Here is a 21,799-nt window from a genome sequence, read left to right on the forward strand (position 1 = left end):
CCATGGTTAGCCATAATTACAGTAATAATGCGCTGATGTCATATTAATGAACGACTGTTTGTCGTCAACAAAACGATAATTCTAAATATCCAAAAAGCACTATAACTGTATTCAGATAAGTCTTGGTTAAATATTGTAAAAATAGAAAATGAGTTGACAGAATATCGATAGTTTTTATTGATCTATAATATATTCGTATATTGTTATTCAGACAATGCGCTTTAAAAACAGTTTTAGAAATTAACCTTTTGGTTAGCTTGTGCATATTTAACGGTTATTTAAACGAGTTACCGCCATTTTTCGTGTAAAGAGAGAAGTTCTATCAAGCATGTACGGTGTTATTTTGTGCATATAGATATCTCACTGTTAAGGGACGGGTATATTTGGATTCCTGTCAGGTTCTCTGCTATTCCGATCAGGTGTGATACCTGTATGTTAGGGGTAGATCACTTTATAATATTCTTTGGCACTCACAGACATCTTGTGAAGCTCCCACAATACTGTCTGACTGTGTTATTTGTATCTCAATACAACTTGCGTAATATCTTGTAGAATTATGTGTCAGATATGGATATTATGCCGTTGCTTTTCATGTTATTTTGGGCCGCATGCAAATACAGTGGTGTTGGCCGTTTGTGATGGTAATTGAATATAAAAGAAGCAACAAGACTTGAGAATACGTCTGTGAAAGGTTGCCGTGTTCGATTGTCTAGCCTCAACCAACCATGATGACACGTCATGTATTTTTATTACTTGGGATTGTGAAAATGTTTTGTGTTCTGTCAATGAGGCTTGTAAAAGTTGACGCTAGATGTGTGTATGCATGCAACTTATTCAAGCCCTGTGACCAAGGGAAATACTATACCACATATAGACAGATAACACGAAATCAGAGTTATATCATTGTTATCCCGCTCGCTGACAAAACACCCCGCTCCCCATATAATGTGTGTAGATAGCTTCTCGCTCAGGGGTCACAAAAAGGGGAATCGGGGTCTTGACATTTTGACTCTGATTAAACAGTGTTAATCAATGCGAAAGATTTGATTTGTCACAAAATAAAATATGTTTATAATAGATATTTTACATAAAGGACCCTTCAGTTATTTCATCATGACATTTGTTTTTTAAAGTTAAGTGTTTGGATTATAAAAACGAAACTATCTTTCTGTTATTATTATTTGTTTTCTGTTATTCCTGCAACAAATCTTTATAATGAATTGAAGATATTTATGATTTGTGAGGAAAGAAAAAGAGAAAGAAGAAATTTCCTATCAACTATATTTAGCAGGAAGTGATAGATGTAACTTATGTCAGCATATCAGTGTTATTTATCTTAGAGACAATCTATTTATACACATTCAGTGGTATACAGAACAGTTGACAGGTTGCTCCGTGTGTGTATTACTGCTACACAAGCCAGGGGCAGATTTTATTTGAAACAGTTTAATACACCTCAGCCCGAACTTTTGTCCCTACAAACCGATGTAATACGGCGTGCCCTCTTGCCGCGGTTCGGTCAGGTCATGCCCGCATTTCAGATAAGATTGCGCAAGGGTTGTGATGGTGTCTAACTTCTAACTAATAATGAAGTACACACGGATGACCTCAGTCTAAGGTCACACACACTATGTGTAGAATATATACATACACAACGCTTTGTATATAGTCTGTTTATTTTTAATAGAAAAAAAGCAATCACCAAGTCCTGTAAAATGATAGTGTCCCATGGCGGGTCACTCACCCACAGTGTATCACCACCCTGTACAGAACGAGACAGAGTTTGTAAAGCCACATTTTTCTTTATGTAAGGGTATTATGTGGTAATCGTTACGGCGAGAAGCAGACGATTTTCTCTGAACAGACGTGAACACTTCATTCTGAAAGCCGAGTTCAATATGTAGACTAACCTCCCTCCTACTTGACACGTAGGGGTTGGATTTTTCCCCTCCTCCTAAACTCGTGCCGATTGGACCAGAAACATACATGACCCAGGGCAGATTATGAGCGGCTGCAAGTGTGCGCAGGAATACGAGATTGATTATTGACAGACGTACAGCGGATAATAAATGGCGCTCTCAGCCAATAGGATCGCCTGCCCGTGTGCAGCGGCTATGCCCCCGATGGTTGGGGGCTATGACCAAGCGACAGCAATTGTCACTCAGTAATACACTTCTTGAACCTAAATGACATCGCTTTCCTTATATGGAAGAGTGCCATAGAAACTCAACAGTTTTAATACTAGTGTCAGAGTTCAAAACATACAGAGTGCTACTCCAGGCCACCCACTCCTCACATGGTGGAGATCGCGATTACTCCGCGCACAAGTCTCTCGCTGTTTCATATCTCGACTCTTTTAGAATATGATTATATTTACGATCCGACACATGGCTAAAGGTTGCCTCGTGGAGTGCTCCGTGGAGCAATGATCATCTACGTGAACAATGTTAGGTTGTGCTTCCTAGGAGAGTGGTAGACAGTCGTCGACATACAACAGCAGATGACAGCAAGTTGACTTCATCGGTTAGACCACGAACTTACCCGGTTGGTTACTTGACCCTAACTTACTATATAGACAGACATCAGTGTATGTAAACTCTGTCACAATAATATGGCGATGACTGCATCACAGGGTAACCCTGTTAATGTGACTTCCTGGCCACGGGACCCCACGGAGGATTTAGGTACTACTCCACCATCAGCGGTGCAGCCCCCTGCCCAGCCTCCGCCGGTCACACCTACGGCCGTGACCCCAACACAGCCGCCACCCCAGACACAACCTGCCAATGTTCCAAATGGCACCGCTACGACACCAAATGGCACGTCCAGTTCTCCGGAGGCTAAACAACAGCATATAGAATGTGTGGTGTGTGGAGACAAAAGCTCCGGGAAACATTATGGTCAATTTACTTGTGAAGGGTGTAAAAGTTTTTTCAAAAGGTCTGTGCGGAGAAATTTAACATACACGTGCCGAGGAAATAGAACTTGTCCCATAGATCAGCATCATCGAAATCAGTGTCAATACTGCCGTCTCAAAAAGTGTCTGAAAATGGGGATGAGACGGGAAGGTAGGTCGCGCACTTGTCAGTCTGGTGGTTTCAACTCACTTCTTTACCCCTCGGCTTCTTCAGATCCGCTGGCCCTACCCCATAACTCCGCCATTGGGAAGATGCAAGATCAATGTGCAGGTTAAAAACTTTTACAAAAATAATCATTCATTTTCAGAATAAATTCTTGATGCATGAAATAGTTATACCAACAATCACAAATCTAAATTGAATACTTTCCTGTTAGATTGATAAAATATCTGTTAAAATATTAATTGAAATCCCCTATAGGTTAGGTTACATATACTTACGCGGAGCGAAATCGTAATCATCCGTAACTTTACTTATAGTGTCATGTTATCGAATACGTTGAAGATTAATTTTACTGATAAAATAACCTGTTCCGGTTCGTGTAAATAGTCGGTTTATATATGGTGTTACTTTCGTTTTAACTATAATAGATGATGCTCATTCAAGCGACAAATCATAAGCCGAACAGCTAAATATAATATCATCAGTGGTACTTTACCGATAACGGAATAACACGTGACTTATTTTAAAATTCAAATACCTATTATTTAAATAACTAAAACGTTTAAGGGTCATTTTAATTTTGAATTATGTAAAAGATAAAAACGGAAAATAATGAATAACATTTGTATATATTATACTGTAATAAACACACATGCGTTTATATTAGTTATGTAATATAACTGTCTATATTTTGCCTACGCCAGGAGCCCATCAAATATCGTATAAACATGACCTTTACTAGCTTGGCTGATTCCCGGTAAACGCAGGTGTCTGGCTGCGAGCCTTGTGCGGCGTCGTGCACCGTGACTTTCATGCCAGACCTTTGCTCTTTCCCCTTGTAGTGTTATCCCGGAACCCTTCACATTACACACCAGACCCTTTTACCCAAAACTATTTAAAAGTTTCCCTCTTCACAAAATTATTTGGATAGCTATTATATGTGCCCTTTTAACAAAAAAAGAAAGAAAAGTTGATTTTTAGTTTGTGATTCAAAGTATATCTTATCTGCATCTTTTCAAACCGAAAACATTTTTAGGTGGTAGTTTTAACTACTTATTTTCTTTATTTACCTGCAAACATTGATCCTTATTTTTCTGAGTTTGGTTGGGCCTCTAAGGAAATCAACTTTATATCTAAAATGACACCTTTTCTTCTCTGTTTTCAATGTGCACTCTCTGATGGATGCAGAAATTTTGGAGCATTAGCAAATATGCTATCAAACAAGAAACAAGCTTAAATAATTATTTTAAATGGAATTGAGCAAGTTTATGACAATATTTTGTTGTTTTTTTCAGCCGTACAGCGAGGCCGAATCCCGCCCACCCAGCATCCCTTCCCAGGCCAAATGGCCTTTGGCAGTGGTGACCCGTTAAATGGCCATACGTACCTTTCAAGCTTTATTTCCATGCTCCTAAGGGCCGAGCCCTACCCTACTTCCCGATATGGACAATGTATGCAGACGAATAACATAATGGGAATAGAAAATATTTGTGAACTTGCAGCAAGGCTGTTGTTTAGTGCTGTCGAATGGGCAAGAAATATTCCATTTTTTCCTGATCTTCAAGTAACGGACCAAGTGGCCCTCCTGAGACTTAGTTGGAGCGAGTTGTTTGTTTTGAATGCCGCTCAATGTTCCATGCCACTTCATGTGGCTCCTTTGTTAGCGGCCGCCGGCCTCCATGCCAGCCCCATGGCTGCGGACAGGGTCGTGGCTTTTATGGACCACATAAGAATATTCCAGGAACAAGTGGAAAAGCTCAAGGCCCTGCATGTGGATTCAGCGGAGTACAGTTGTCTGAAAGCTATCGTTTTGTTTAGTTCAGGTCTGTAACTTATTTTTTATTTTAAAATATATTCTATTTATTTACGTAATTTGTCTTAACTTTTAATCTGAGATAAACGTTCATTATATATCAAGCATGTGCAGTTGTTTTTAGCTCAAGATGGGAAATGATGGAGATTCAACAAAAATGTATTCCAAAATTATTTTATATTTCTAGTAATCTTATTCATCTTTCAATTCTATATTGATAAAAAAAACTTTTCAGATAATGCTTGCGGTCACAGTTGAAACAATTTTGATTAAAAATGTCGCAAATGTATAAATGTTTCAAGCTCTGTAACGACCCTGATAAGAACTTGAATCCATTGTAACAGTGAGCGATTTCTGAATGCTCAGCTTTGTATCGCAGTCACAATAGTTCACGCTCTGGTGCACAGCATGGTGGGATTCTCACAAAATAATGGCTTCAAAGCTCGCATAACTCTATTTCATTTAATATGGTTCACATTATAAACTTTGTCTAATTCTGCTGAACTGTCTGTAATTTTGTCTCATTTTATTACAAAGTAAAGGCGACAATTATCGAAACCATTGTCAGACCAATTAAAGCTATTAGACCTGAATAACATACCCAATAAACTGTTCAATGAGCGTAATTATTTTTACCTTAACAAAGTTGGAGAGATAGGGGGTTATTTGATGTTGACGTGAATGTACACAGAGACAAATTCGTACCTAGTGATGTTCACCTAGTGATGTTTTGTTTTAGATCGCAAACCAGAGCCAGTTCCGTCACAAAGACCTACGATGAATGGTTACAGTAAGTACAAATCCCTTCCTCAGTCTATCTCTACTTAAAATCTGTTTAGTCTTTTAATTGAAGCTTTCCTTCAATCAAAAAATTCTCCTTTTCAAAATCATAAAAAACACTTAATTTTTAATCTTCAATTTAAATGTCCTGTAGTTGGCTTTGCCCTTTGGACATACGGAACTGGTCTGGGAAACGAATCGCACCGTTTGATTGCGTAACATTCCATTTTCATTTTTATTTTCACCATCAATATTGTTTACTGTATCAGATTTATAGTATACCCTTTTGTCGCACAATTATAATTATTAGAATTTATAGAATTTATTGATAAGATTTGTCACTGATTTATAAGATTTGTCCCTGATCTCTGATGATAAGGTGTAAATATGTTTGAGATGATTTAAGTGATAATGAGAGAAAAAATACAAATTTCCATGCTAATCAAGAAAATACAAACAATGCGATTTAATAATTAGTGATTGGTTAATATAATTACGAATTAAATGCATTCATAGTTATATGTATGTATTGTACTAATTATAGCAGTTATGAATAACACCATTGATAAATAGAGGACAAAAATAATTACAGCAAAAATATATAGTATATTTATATTGAATACCTTATACATTGTATTGACATATACATATATACACCTGTATGTATAATATTGATATAATATAATGATTGGATATAATATAATGATTGGATATAATATAATGTTTTGATATAATGTAATGATTTGACACATAATACATTCAATCAATACGATATATTGATCTTAAGATTAATACAAATGTTGCGTATATCATCAAAAGAAACAAATTGATATATAAATGCACATAATTGTAATTGGCTTCCTCAGAAAATTTATAACAGTGTTGTTTATCATTGCATAGCAATACAGCTCGGTGACAAAACTGAATGTGATATATAAATAGTATAACTTCTTGATATATACACCTTCAGGGCAGGAAGCAATAGCTTCATTTTACTGAGATATAGATAATGATTATGTACGTCAATGTTTAATAATACAAAATTATTTTGAATAAGTATAAACAATTATACTGATGATTAAAACCATGTCCATACAATTATACTCCATGGGCATTATAGATAACCGTTTTGTTGTTCAAATAAAGTGTAAACTGAGAATATCGAACATCAACGTTGAACTGAATAAGTAGAAGTAGACAAATACATTTGTTAAGTTTTGTTTACAGAACAAAACTATATGTCTACGCGACTAGAAAATTTTAGTTTTTTGTCAAAGGCGTTATTTGATAACGGACATTCTTTATTTTTCTCGACTCTGAGAATTTCTATTAGCTTTCAAAGTAACAGTCTATCACAAAGTAGAAAAATCAACCTTACGTTTCCTAAATTCACAAAGAAATATTTATACGTTCATTCATTTACTATTTTAATCTATATATTCAAATGATTGTGTTTGATATATTTCTGAGATCATAACTTTCAGTTGAAAAGCATGTTTACAACTTTAATGTAAAACAAACGCAAAGTTATATTCCATCACGAGATGTAAGATACAAACAATAGATGGAATATATTTAACGTAAGGGAACAATAATATAATATAGTACTGCTCACCTGGTCTGAAAACTCGTGGAGCATATTTATATTTTTTAACTAAACTTTTTTTATTCCGTCTGATGATGCGCCATTTCATATTGTGTTGACTTTGTCGTCAGTATGTAGTGGTGCTGACAGACAGATCAGGATCACACTCATGTGACTTAACACAATGTCCTCAGACGGTATAATTCAAACAATATTACCTAACCTACTATGTACCGGAGCACAGCTGGCAAAAAATCAATGTCCTCCAAACAGTACTTCTCACAGCTACTGATACACACCTCGACATCTGTATTATACACATTGTAAATAAATAAACACATAAACGCCGTATAAATGCGATATCACTCCAACTTACACCTAGATAGGCATACGACTTATTTTCAGAATGACATTGTGATAGGGATATTTTTAATGAGGTAACCTGTCTTTTCATCTGTAGAGTATCATATCGTCTGTGACATATTCAAGATGATATATATATATATAAATATATATAAAATGAACTTTACCAAAAATTCCATTATATATATGTATATATATATATATGATACATATAAATGGCAGAGTAAATGAATTTTGACATGGTAATCAATTACATGCTACTTCTATGTAAGTTAGTGTTTTTATTTACACAAACTATACAGACCGAAGCTGCTAAGACTGATAATTCAGACTCCCTACCAGGCCTATGCAGCATTTTTCTGAACCTGATATATTTACTCTATAATATGTGGGACAAATTGGTAGTGTGGTGTGATAGGGGGTTGATGAAGCTGGTTTGGGGTAAAACATTCACTTTCCCACGCACTCCCCGTCTGGACTTTCATCAGTGAATCCATGGTCACCTGTGTCCAATCAAAATTATCTCCTTCTAAAATAAACACGCGTATCAATTAGTGTAAACAAGGTAACCCAATATTCTCACAGTTCAATTTGGTAAGCCGTTAGGCAAAACGAATTTACAATTTGTTACAATATCGTCTAGACCATATAACTTCAAATTTAACTCATATCTACTCGTATGTGAAAGCCTTGAGTCTGGAAAGCAAATCAATGTACAATTCTAAAGATGAAAGATTGAAGTAGAATTGTTTCTTCATTAGCATGTTTCCATCGAGTGCCTTTATGTATTTAAACACATCACAGAGGTTCTGGATCAGAATGGTTATACATGAGACCTCCCAACCTGTCTACCTCTTACCAAATGCCCCCTAACAGTCAGTCGACTGGAACGTTATATGAGTTTGTTTGACACCCACGGGTTCTGGTGAATGTCCACCGAGGTTACATCTAGTTTATATTCAGAGTATAACTTATGTTGTAATTGATTTGTAAATTAGGAATATATTTGGGGCGACATTTAGGGGTTAACTTGGAAATTGTTCCCCATATTTTGTTAAAAAATCAGTGAAGTTGATATCCCGTAAAAAATTCTTCCAAATCTTGAAATTCTTCCACAACATTCATGACCCGTGATCCAGAATTTATCCTTAATGAAATAAATTTTGATAAAGTTATAAAGAGTTTGACATTGTTAGGGATGAATCCCCATACTCTATACTCTCAAAGTATATATACAGTTACGGGAGTAAAACAAACTACTATTACTATTAAATTACAAAACTATTAGATTGTTAGAGTAGGTATGTCATAAACCTGATACAAAATATAGGATTGGAAGAAGGCGTCCTATAACACCGCCTGTTAATTTAGTTATGTACTCTCTAGGACACTAATACATTTGTATGTTAGACTAGTTCCCCATTACCCAGGTAACATGTAAATGATCGATGGTAGTGAGGTGATAGCAAGGACTTCACTCTTAATTCAGTTTGGAGATGGTCACGCATTTCCAAATTGAAACTTGGCACGGTAGTAGATTAATTACAGAAGTTATCGCTCGGCAAACGTAATGGGGCGTTATTTTAAGTATTGGTAATTTCATTATCTTAAGGGTGATATATACATGAGCGTAAAGGTCATTAAAATCGCCACACAAACTGTCACATATGACTGTAAATGGCAACTACAGCGTATGTATAATAATGTAAGGGCATAGGCGATATCGTAAACGTCCAGTCTCGGTTTATCAGTTGAAAATGAATTAATAATAGCGACTCGTGCATTTGATCACTATATCTAGCAAATTCCTACCTTAGTTTCGTGATTAACGAACCTTATTTTTAAATAATGGAAGTAGACCAATGCAATAGAGTAAGTTAATAGACGTTAATCTGACCTAACATTCATTTCATCGTGATATTTTGATATTATTTATACATACATACATTTATATAAACTACTACGGATATCAGATTCTTCTTTAATCTTGCTCGCAGCAGAACAAGTCGATTCAAGCCCGTGCGACTTGGCCGGGCTCCAGACTTTTGCACAAATTCGCCGATTTGTTCGGCGGTTACGTGAGAGGGATTATGTCAGAGTTGAGCAACTGACAAGAAAGATATGCAGTACTAACGACCTACTGCGGGTCACAGGGCCGCCCCTCTCTCTGTGTGCAAGAAAGCAAGTTTGCAGTAGATAAAACATTGCTTCTGGCTAGGTAAGGCTGTCGTCTGTAAACACTTAACTATTTCACTACACGTGCTTGCATGTGAATATTCGTTACCTCAGCATCCTGTATATTTTCATATCAGGAAACTCTTATCGTTAATTTAGGTATGTGCTAGAACGAAAAACCAATAAAATACCTATTGCCTTTTCGACAGAACAATACACACCAGTGATACAGAGCAACGAAAAAGTTTAGGTAAATACAAACTGTTGAGTGTGTGTGTAGTATTATGCAATACACGTATATGCAGGTGTGTCGATGGTCTAGATGGCAGCCATGCTCTTTTAAAAATATACAAAAAATCGTCTGCTGTTCGTGGCCAGTTCATGTACTGTATTCACTCAAACAGACACGTCGTATAATTCGCGTCGTCGTACAACTTTTGACAGTTTGAAATATTTCATGTTTCCCAAACTGTCAAGCTCATGAGGCAGGAATTTTGTATATTTATTTGACTAGATGACATAGCTTTGCCAGGTCTGTGGCAGATTGTCACGGTCTGGAGGACTCCATACATACACACTGACTGTTGTGTCTGGTACTCCACACTTGGCCTAACTGATCCTACATTTAAACATTTAAATACACGAAATCCTCATTATTTTTATTTGCCTCACGTAAATTCAAAGCAAGAAACTACAGCGTAATATTGTTAACACACGAATTCAGCTAACCCTTTCACAAGGGGGTTCGGTATTAAACTATTACAATCAGTACACCCTCTAACACTCATAACTTCTGTTTTCATCTGCGTTATTGGTAGTAGACTCGCGAGTCAATTTTGATGTGTTAACTAGGTCAAGATTTTAAGTATAGATACATGTGCGTGTCTCGTTCTAGAGGTCACACTGCAAGCCCGACGTGTGCCATCTGTTTCTACGCGTTGTAAAACGAAGGCCTCGATTCATATCAGTGTATATGTGGATTTTAATTCGCCCAAATCAATACTAATGTCTCTTCATACATGTGTAATTATGTAAAACAAACGTAATGATGATTTGATTTTGGACATAGGAACGACACAGAAAACAATACCTTATGTCTTTTTTATGAACACAAGTTTAAAAGTTTCGATAACATCGAATGACATACAAATAAAAATGTATATGATATGGTGAAATAATATAGATTAAGTATATAAATATCATAAAATAATGTATGTGATAAGTGTCATTATAGAGTAAAATATGCATGATAAAGATATACATATGATAAAAGATAACATATGTTGCATAAGTAGTTATGTTAATGTATTTTAGGACACGGCCATAAAAATGCTTTATGTAATACATGCGCATGCATATGTATTCCGAATATATGATTTACCACGTGTTGCTACTGCACGTCAGATCCCTGATAAGAGGTAATACATTTATGTAGGGTTACATTGTTTCTTAGAAAATAGGTTAACCAACAATGAAGCAAAAGGCTTAAATCAAATTAACACAACCAGTATAATTAAAATGTTCAGCTGCAGTTGGAATGGCATGCATAACTTGAATTATAACCTTAAAATTTATAAGAAATTGAAAGTTTCTCTTGTCCTACATTCATTTATAATAATTAATAGGTTTTATAGAATTCTATATACCGCTTTAACACATCAACATAGCCGTCTCAAAGTAGTAATCAAATTATATATATCTGTTTGATTTAAATATTGTATTGTCAAGTAAAGTAGATGAATATAGAATAAATGATAGCTATAAACAAATGACTTTCAAATCAGCAGCTTTTCCATCACAGAAAGAGCCTCGTGAATGATAAAAACCTATTACATGAAATTAATTTATTAATTCTTGTTTTATATGTCTACATAATTATAATCACACTTTTATTATCGATATTTTTGATTATCAAGTTAACGTGTAAGGGGGAATTAAATATTATATTTATAAAATAATGTTCAATTTCTTATTGATTGATTCCATTTAGAGATATACAATGTAATTATATAGTCGTTGATAAGAAGCTTTTAAAAATCGAAATAATAAAAAACAGGTATTTTTATAAAGATTATATTTATAATGAAGCAACGAGTAATTTGGGATCTTTTACCTGGAATTAATGAATAATTATATTTCACAAAATGGAAATAATGGATATTTGGTTCAGCATATTTAAGACTTACAGCACATAATATGAAACTTTTTTTTTAAATTTCTTTTAAACAAATGTTCAATTTCTATTCTATTCTATTGGTTTATATTACTCTGAAGTTGCAGTCCTGATTACATTTAAGCTAAACAGGTTTAATAATCATTCAGGATTTGACAAAATATGTGTAAATTTTTGAAAAATTTGAACTAATTTCTAAATGATAAAAAACCATGAATATTGAAATAATTCTTTACTTTATACAAATAGAGTATATCCCTTTGAAATTATTTCATCTTTATCTCTCGCAATGGTTTTATATGTGACAGATGGTTTGACATAATGGAGCTTTTCGTAATTGCCTTAAATGATCATTTTGAACTGCCAACATATTCTCTTTTTGATATTTTAGCATGTCCTGTTCTCTTGTTTCACTAATATTATATAATTCATTCGGGTGGAATGACCTCCTTTCCTAACTAGTAAATGTTAATATGTTCCCTGACTTATAAGTTAAATATAACTAATAATCTGCTGTGGAAATGTTTAGTGTTAAATTGACGGAGTGGTTTGAAGTTTAAGAGTAACTGTGTGTTTTTACGGCAGTCTCCTTTAAGGAAATTTCGAAAGACCTTGACATTTGTATTATAACACTTTAACGCGTTTGCTCTGCTGCATGATAATATGCAGAGGAAGAGTGTGGTAACGTGCCCGCCCGTCTAATGACAATGCCGAACCAGAACCATTACTCGCTAGCTATCGTTTTGTTGTGTTGAGAAGTAATTTTTACTGACATGACCGCAATTGTTAATTTCTCAACACAACGCACCAGAAGTCTGTTTTAATAAAAACCAAAAATCAATATCACAGATAAATCCCTAGCAGATCTCATCAGAGGGTTGGTCTTGTCGACCGCTGTCTTCGGAGTTTTCTTTCAAATTATGCAATTCATATTCTCTGTCATAATTTGGCTATGTATGGGTTTCAACAATGAAGGGATTTAGATGTAATATCTTTTCCTTTTTCGCAAAAATCTAACGAAACATTTACGTCTTAGTTTTGTGTCGCTCTATCTCGCGGTGTTACCATGCGTGGTGTTGAAATGATTATACAGCAGTGAAAGGCGCGAACTTGACGTTTTAAAGAATGGGGTTACGTGAGGGTGACCGCTTATGACATTGCTGAAAGAGACACCCTTCATTAATCCACGGCAAGCCAATACTAACCCCTCTCTATGTGTTAGGCATGCCAGTGCACTACTGCATCTGTGAAGCATATTCCCGAATAAAAAGTCAAGAGACAACATCCAAGTTCTGCCTGAAGTGCCACGTGTTAATTGTATATGACAGCAAAGGAAAGGACCACCGTAGAAACATGAGATTAGGAATTCTCAAGTACTGCATTTTAAAGCTAATAGAAGTTTTGTTGCCGCTAAACTCATTGTTTAAGACTTGCAGAGTGACAATTGGTTTCTATATTCTTTTCATTTTCTGGTGAAAGAACCATAAAATAATTATACCACCGAAATAAGAAGGTGATTGAAGCAGGGCTATATTTCCTTCAAGTGTAAATATTTGAAGGAACTAAATAAGACCTTCTTTTAAAAAACAGTTAAATGCGCGCGCCTTCATTTCAAAATAAGTATTTATTTTGTTTTGTAAATCAAGAATGAATGGGATAGATTATCAAAATCATTTTACCCACATTTGTAGTAAAATTAAAATATGTTTCCTTCATCTATCATCATCATATCACAAACGGGATAACTCAAGTATTAATGTATGTTTTCACAATTCTCTAATTGTTTGCTGTTTCTCTTTGTCAAGATCATATCATATAATAGCAGATATTATCACGACAAAAATATAAAAACGCTATTCTACTAATAAAGAATTAAGATTGATCTCTAAATAGAATCATGTAGCGTTTATAAGCCTCATAATAGATTAACATGGATTTTATTTAACAAATTTAGACAGATTTGGTAGTCATTGGAGCATGATTAATGCTTTGGCCTTGCTTGGTTGGCCTACCATTGTTAAATTTTTATACAGTTACGCCTATTTTCTCCCTTTCTATTAAGTCATCAATTCTTGTTGATAAAACACACGGAGCAAACCGTTACAAATCTCATTGAGGAATAAAACCGTAAACGTAGCTCGATATGAAATCAACTGAGTGATTACACCACTGCAGCGACAAGTGATCAATGACAAATGAGAATATATAAATACTAATTTGTTCGGTCAGGTGTGCCAACCTTACTCGCCCGGATCTCAGGCAATCAATCAATAATGGGCAGATCAAACTCGACAGTAATCAACTCCACTCCATTTCACGCTGAAACTTAATAATTTCCCTACAAACATGATCACCACTTAAAGATTTGTTCTTGTTCATTGACAATGTTAAATAACAAACCTGATCAGGAATCGCAATCGGATTTATTCATTGAAATTTTATCATGCTATTTGTAGATTATGGTGCCATTTGTGATGATTCGACTATTTGTCAATACATTTGATGCATCTGATAGTCATTTACATCGTTTAGGGAAATCTAGTGATTAAAAACTCCGCTATGTGTTTACACAAAACATTTGTGCACATAAATTGACATGGTATCGAACACAAACAATCTAATACAAACAAATCATCCGTCACGCTTTGTTGGCAGTATTTACAGGTAACAATATATCTATTTACACGTGTGTGATTGTACACTTTTTCATTTACCTTGGGTTAGGAAATGTGAGTGGGCACTAAATAAATAATTGTACTAGACAAATCATGAAATGAAATCGAAGATACTTTATTTATTCTTTTTATCAGTACGTGTTAGGGACATTACAATTAAGTAATTAAAAACGAAAGAAAAAAGTATGCAATATGAGAAATAAGGTGATATGTTGTTATATTATCAATAATTGAATATTTACATGCAATCATGTGATGAACTAAAATTCACAGATATACTTTTATTTTTCTTAGACTGGAGAAACATTTTAATGAAATGAAATGTGTATGTAGGACTTTTTATTAAAACAACAACCCTTTCACAATTCTAGTGTACTATATACATAGCAAGCAGAAATTAAATATATTTACATTTAGCATGAGCAGAGCACAAACCAAAGGGTGTACATTTGCGTTGCAATGATCTAGATTAGCAACAGACACAACAAAATACCAAAGTGTTATATAAATAGTCTAACCGCCATAGAGACATTACAAAATGCAGCGGTGAAGTAGTGGTATTGCGGTGTACATACGTATAGGCTATTCGTCCTGTCTGTAGGGGTATGGCTGTGTGCAATATTCTGCAGTGTTATCGGCCTAGCGTTCTAGACACTGCATAACTATTACCACACCGCCAGGTTAGTCCTACCTAGACTCATATACACGTGTACCGTATATAATATATGTAGGACGTGTTTCACCTCAAACATTTACCATGCCTAAAGTATATAAATACATACACTCTATACAATAAAAACTCACTCTTGCTCTCGCCAATAAACTTCACACTTATAAAAATATTTGACATGGGGTTAATACTATTAAGTTTTTGTCATATTGAATGAAACTTTTTATAATTACTTCATTCCTGAAATTCGTTAAGCAAATTGTTTTCATAGACAAAACAGTGTAATATGGATATAATTTTTTGTTTGACATTGAGGACTTTAATTGGAAAGTCTGTTTAGATAAATACGCCAGGGAGACATAGTGTCTTGTGTTATGTTTATGATTTTATATATAAATATGATAAGTGTTAAGAGACTTAAGACCTCAATTTAAACTTACACGATTTTCTTTGATACTGATATTGGGAAACCATCCTATCTCTAAACCACTTTTAGACGTATATCCAGTTATATATGCATATATTTATTTATCTCGCAAATGATCACTTCGAGTAACAAGATAAAAATCGTATGTAATCTTCACGGATAACAGACATAACTCTCACGCCTAAAAAACATCAAAAGCTTAGCGTTCAACTAAAGTCTATATTGGTAACAAAGCATATTAATATTGGAAATAACTGATACACATCAAAGATATTTCTATCACAAGTAAAGTAATATTTTCAAAGAATATAATTAGTATTTTTTCAGTGTATATAAATTATTAAACACGAGAGCAAACAATGCACATGGATTTGTATTTAACCTAACGTAATTATTCCAAACAATCTTATTCATTTACATTCATGTAAAATATCTTAAGCATTTAAATATGAATGCCGTTGTCATATTTTGATGTATGACTTTGAACATTTGCTTTGTATAGGATTAAAAATCAAAATAATAAGTAAGAATTGCCTTTTAATTAAATACTTCAATTATTAATAACATATATGACATGTTTGAAAATGGAATGTTACATATACCATCAGTATTTACTGCTTCATACCACAATAGTTGATGATTATGTGCATAATTCAATATTAATTCGAGTATGCATGTTTGGTAAATAATTGATTTATTTTGATAAATAGTCTGCAAAAACGAATGCATGCATTACAAGCTTCGTTCAGTATTTCCGGAATATATTTCACAAAAGAGGAACAAACCCCCTCGTAATATTTGGTTGATCTAAGCCCGAGAAAAACATTCGAAAATACGCAGGGTAGTTATAAATACTATCTCACTCACACAAAAATAAAATAAAATAAAAAGAATACTAATCATAAAAAAACGAATAATGAAAATAATTTAAAGTTTAAATGACTATTGATATTTTGGTTTTTCCTATTCCGTTCTGGTGTCTGATCCCTAGGCTGGCCCCAATACGAGGTCTATCCACACGGGTATTGAATAGCGGCATGTTCTTTTTTCTGCGAAATGTTTCTAGCTCGTTAACTCCCAAGTAATGTAACGCCTCCTGGGGTCAGATGTAATCTTACTACACCTTCTATGGAAGGCAAGTCACGGGTCAGCCCATCACAATTGCTAACTAGCGCAAGGTGTGTACAAAGGGCCATCTCGCCATCTTAATTAGTCTAGGAGAGCAGAAGAACTTTGGAAATATACTTTTTGATTATTTTTTATATGATTTGTCTGCTGGAATTATACCCATTTTACTGATTATATGACAGCATACTATACGCATGTGTCGTCTCTGAATTATTTATAATGGACGCTGTCTAATTTTTTTTATATAAATTATTAATGCAGGACTTAATTACAGCGTGTAATTAAAGAAGATAATTGAAACTTTGCGATCTGAATTGAAAACAATTCTTTGTGATATATAATTATATATATCTTCAAAACAGTCTAAAGAGACATGTTTTAACCTAGGGTTGAAATATGTCGAAAGAGTTAGTGTACATTGAGTGTTCTAGATAGTTCATTGTCTACAGCTTGAGTCAGAAAAATAAAATAAACCGAAATTAAAAGAAATATAAAATAATATTATAAAAGAACAATGTTTGTTTAAAAATAAAAGTAATTTTCCTTTTTACAATTTTTTTTTTCAATTTAGGTACTATGATAAATAGCATATATTTATGTATTAAGTTGTCTACTTATTAATAATATTCTATCTGGAGTATAAGTATTTTGGTAAAGGTGATAATATGTTATATATATTAATATCTAAACAGCCTAATGTCCCGACTAATTAAAAACAACCATATCATATTAAAAGGTTAACACTTTCTATTCAGAAATAAGTTACTATACTCAAAAGCGTTATTAAAAAGTATAAATACTACGTTCTTCCTTGAAGGTTGGCTGTACTTTTCTGTCGTTATTCCCCATCAAATAAAAACCAAATTACCGTTACAGTATTGTCATCGTTGTCTGATTTATAGCACCAATATTTGTTTAACGATCAGGCTATCAGCAATATCCCCCGAAAGTGTGCATACATTTTAACGCTGATATATTTATGATAAAGTTTTAGGGGTGCACAAACACATGCGCTGTGAAACTGAGCGTGTCACTTCTTTAATAATGTTAACCATTTCAGTCGTAAAATCAAAATTGAAAATTTATAATCTAAATTCTTCTTCCGAGTTGTCTCTTGTGCTTCAGACTTTGATGGGGAAACAAAACGTGTACTCCTTCTATTCTGGTGCTAATTTTATTACCAGTATCTTGCGTCTAAAAGTACATTTTATTTATCTAGCTTGATGTCGTCAATAAAATCTAGACAAGTTGTATATTACCGTACGTATTTTTTTCTATAAAACTTAATTTCAAACATGTGTCAAATTTCCAGAATAGTAATAAGGGTGGTGGCTGTAATATTCTTCATTTATATCATACAGGACAGCATTTTACTGAAATTTAATCAAATATATTTATTTTTAAGAATCAAACGATCACCATGTTCACCACAGTATACTAACACCAAGGGCAGACATGCTATCTAACTTGTAGGTTAAGTACGCTTTTAATTGGGATTGGGGAGACACATTAAAAAAACGATAACCATCAAAATTAAATAAAATATTTTCCCAAAACATGATAAGGTGTTTAGTATCGTGCATACTCTAATAAAATACATAATAATATAATAATATTCATAATAATATAAAACATCATTAGTGCATGTGTCGAATCAACCCTGAACACAGTGTAGCCTTTATGTCCCGTTGTCTTTAATTGTTAATCCTGAACATTTTTGTCGATTATTGATTTGAAGAAGAAGAAGAATCTTTGTCGAGTTATCCCTGATGTTGCATTACGTCAGTACTTTAACACTTTTGTTTATTTCTACAGATGCCTGTGGTCTGTCGGACGCTAACCACGTGGAAAGTATTCAGGAGAAGTCACAATGTGCGTTGGAAGAGTACGTTCGCAGCCAGTACCCCAACCAGCCCACTCGCTTTGGCAAGCTCCTTTTGCGTTTACCCTCCCTGCGGACCGTCAGCGCCCAAGTCATCGAGCAACTCTTTTTTGTTCGTCTTGTAGGAAAGACACCCATCGAAACTCTTATTCGAGACATGCTGCTCAGCGGGGGCTCTTTCAACTGGCCTTACATGGCTATACAATGACAGTTACAGTGAAAAGGCAAAACGCAAGTTTTACCGCCAAATGCTACTCTCAACACCTAGTCTTTCCAAAAGATTATTCTTACAAAAATCATGAAGATTTTGTTACGTTTTTAACACGAGCACTGTCCCCCGTGACGTGTGGCCGCATGCACTGTCCTTCGTGACGTGCATCCATCCAGTGCTGCTTGCGGTGAGAGGAGGACAGGTGGTGAGGACGTTTTGTTAAAGGTTGTTATGTCACACATACTCTAGGGGTGACGGAATGCTACTTCCGAGTCCCGCGTACACACGCTGATGTGATTCCATTTATATTACTCAAGATTGTCTATAAGACAAACGACATTTATCATCTACATCCATTTTCAACTGATTAGGGCAGCGGAGGCTTCTGTGTACCCCTGGTGGCAAGTTATTATAAGTCATACAGCGAATGCTGGTCAACTGGGGTCTCGGGCTCACGCACCAACATATACGCTTATTCATTTCTAGTATTACACAGACGATACGGGAGAGTATCTAAAGTCATGTTGCAGTTGTACAAAGGATAATTTCCCCTGGTCTTCCAAATAATAGAGATTATATTTACCTGTGTTCATACAATACAATTGGAACATTATTATATACGAAATCAATAATGCATTGTTACCTATGATAGCATTTGGCCACTCACGAACGTTATAAACGATTGCACTTGAGGCGACCAACATGGTCGGGTTATACCTTTCTAGGAAAAATAGCATTATTATTATCCGTACCGGGATTCCGGGAATATGTTCTTTGTTCTACTGCAACGAAGAACATCTTTATGAAAGATGTTCTAAAATAAACTATTTCCGTGTACGAGGGCAGCTGTGAGAGGACTTAAACATTTATTTGACGCCCTAAAGCTCTAACACTTCATTTCTCAACATATTGACATTTTGGGGCTCAATAAGTAATAATGGAAATTATAGTAGATACAAACTTTATGTTTATATTGTATTGTTTACATGTCCATGGAGGTTCCAAACCTTGTTGTGTGTCATTGTTTATACGTGGAAATACTATCTTTTAAAGTGGTATCTATCCCTTCGTTTGCATCCAAAGATTCAGTATCTGTATGTTTATTTGGATCTTCAGAAATTTCCAGCATATTAAAATGTACATTTTTTCTTCACAATCATTATTATTATGATATTTTGTGCGGCTCAAAGCACAAACACCAAAAGCCGTATATCTGTTGACTGTGTGTCTTTAATGTACTATTTGGTTCAAAACCACTGTTTATAGATTGACAGATTAAGTAACGTTTTACTTACTAATACATTTTTTGTCGGAGGAATGAATTTTTCATTTTTCCAATACTATTCCCGTAAACAGTATATATAGAACGGATATAGGGTTAGAGTGTCCACCTCTTGTTTATATTGTTAACGATTGGTGGCGCTAGTTGAGCTGCTGAATACAGCGCCACCTACTAGACGCAATTTATAAGCTGAAAGCTGACACCAAAGGTTTTTGTCATGAATATGAAATATTATGTCATTTATAAAACGTATGAAAGAGTTGTCGAACGAATATGTGAGTCTGTATATGAAGGGTGTACGTGTGTACAAATGGTTCTTATATCTCGAATTAGATTCGTACTCTGGACGCGTGGGAATGGGTCGACGTGTGCTGCTGAGAGAGGTTTTGTGTTCCGCTATAAATCGACTGATAATGTATTGTTTCGTGTTGTGCTACCGGTGTCCGAGACACTCGATCTACCTACTGCTTATACTTGATTAAAGTGTTGTAAACTCCCTTCCTTGTTGTCCTCTATTTCTATGTGTATAAACATATACATTATATTTATTTTTAAAGCTAAAAAGTATTCAAACACACACACACACACTAAACGTACAGATAATATCTAACAATTTTATGTACCGGTTTTATGTCATCATTTCTCTCTATAACAATATATTATCAACTGAAGAAATAATTTTGATGTAATGTTTTTTTCATTAAATGTAACTAAAATGCGTCTTCTAAACTATTGTGTAATCTTCATCTTATCAACGGTGCTTTCGTATCCATAACAGAGTCCCTTCTTCCGTAATCACTGAATAAACATACATAGACTAAGTAAACATCCTACGGTACCCAAAACACGCGATTCCATTGGTACATGTTTTAAACATGACGTCACATAACACTCAATGTGTATTTCCATTGGTCAATGCTTTAATCGTGACGTCAAAAAACATAACTTTTTGCAGGGGTTTCTATTGTGACATCACGATCGATAGCCATGGTTATCACAGTAGGAAGAGGAGAAATCTATGTATTTCCGGTGAAATATGGCTTCTCCGAGACGATGTGAGCAAAGGAAATCACCATATCGTGGATATAATATCTGTAGTTAGCCGAGTTCTCAAATTATAAAACGATATTTCGTCAACTTCTTAACAAATCTTTTGAAAATTGTATACTATAAAGCTATTTTATTATAATAACTGAATTAGAACCTAAACTGGACTTTTATATTATTGACGAATGCAGTAATTATTTACTTGACATGACACTCTGAAATGGAAGGAAAAGTGAGGATTATTTAGAAAAAAACCCTTACCATTTTGTTTTATTATGACTTGACATTTAATATAAGAGATACAATGTACTTGTGCTTCAGGACAAAGTCATGAATACAAACGACGTGTACACATAGATACAGTAAGGAAAATCTATATGAGCCAATCTACCAAGCAGGGGTAATATTGTGATATAATTTCAATATGATTTCACTTCTTTTCATACGTACTTGGAATAAAAAGGTATATTTTTTGTACAATCTGCTAGTGTTTACCGACTCAATACGG

General features: G+C 34.5%; 1 protein-coding gene across 4 annotated transcripts; it reads left to right on the plus strand.

The window, feature by feature from the left end:
• The first annotated feature begins 2,208 nt into the window (after positions 1-2,208).
• On the plus strand, positions 2,209-20,742 carry LOC117334336 (nuclear receptor subfamily 2 group F member 1-A-like). 4 transcript variants are annotated; one of them, XM_033893889.1, is made up of 4 exons: positions 2,258-3,188; positions 4,376-4,903; positions 5,633-5,683; positions 18,685-20,742. In XM_033893889.1, the coding sequence occupies exons 1-4, from the start codon at positions 2,612-2,614 to the stop codon at positions 18,957-18,959; spliced, it is 1,431 nt and encodes a 476-aa protein (XP_033749780.1). In that variant the 5' UTR covers positions 2,258-2,611; the 3' UTR covers positions 18,960-20,742. The 4 variants fall into 4 exon arrangements, with proteins under 4 accessions (XP_033749781.1, XP_033749784.1, XP_033749780.1 ...); XM_033893892.1 differs by having other exon boundaries at positions 2,275-3,068; XM_033893890.1 differs by lacking the exon at positions 5,633-5,683 and having other exon boundaries at positions 2,209-3,188.
• Positions 20,743-21,799: the final 1,057 nt, after the last annotated feature.

Source organism: Pecten maximus, chromosome 9 (assembly GCF_902652985.1).
Source record: "Pecten maximus chromosome 9, xPecMax1.1, whole genome shotgun sequence".
Lineage (NCBI taxonomy): Eukaryota > Metazoa > Mollusca > Bivalvia > Pectinida > Pectinidae > Pecten > Pecten maximus.

Coding starts and splice junctions, on each gene's coding strand:
- LOC117334336 (XM_033893889.1), top strand. CDS start 2,612: ATGGCGATGACTGCATCACAGGGTAACCCTGTTAATGTGACTTCCTGG. Junction 3,189..4,375: donor GATGCAAGATCAATGTGCAG/GTTAAAAACTTT, acceptor TGTTTTTTTCAG/CCGTACAGCGAGGCCGAATC. Junction 4,904..5,632: donor TATCGTTTTGTTTAGTTCAG/GTCTGTAACTTA, acceptor GTTTTGTTTTAG/ATCGCAAACCAGAGCCAGTT.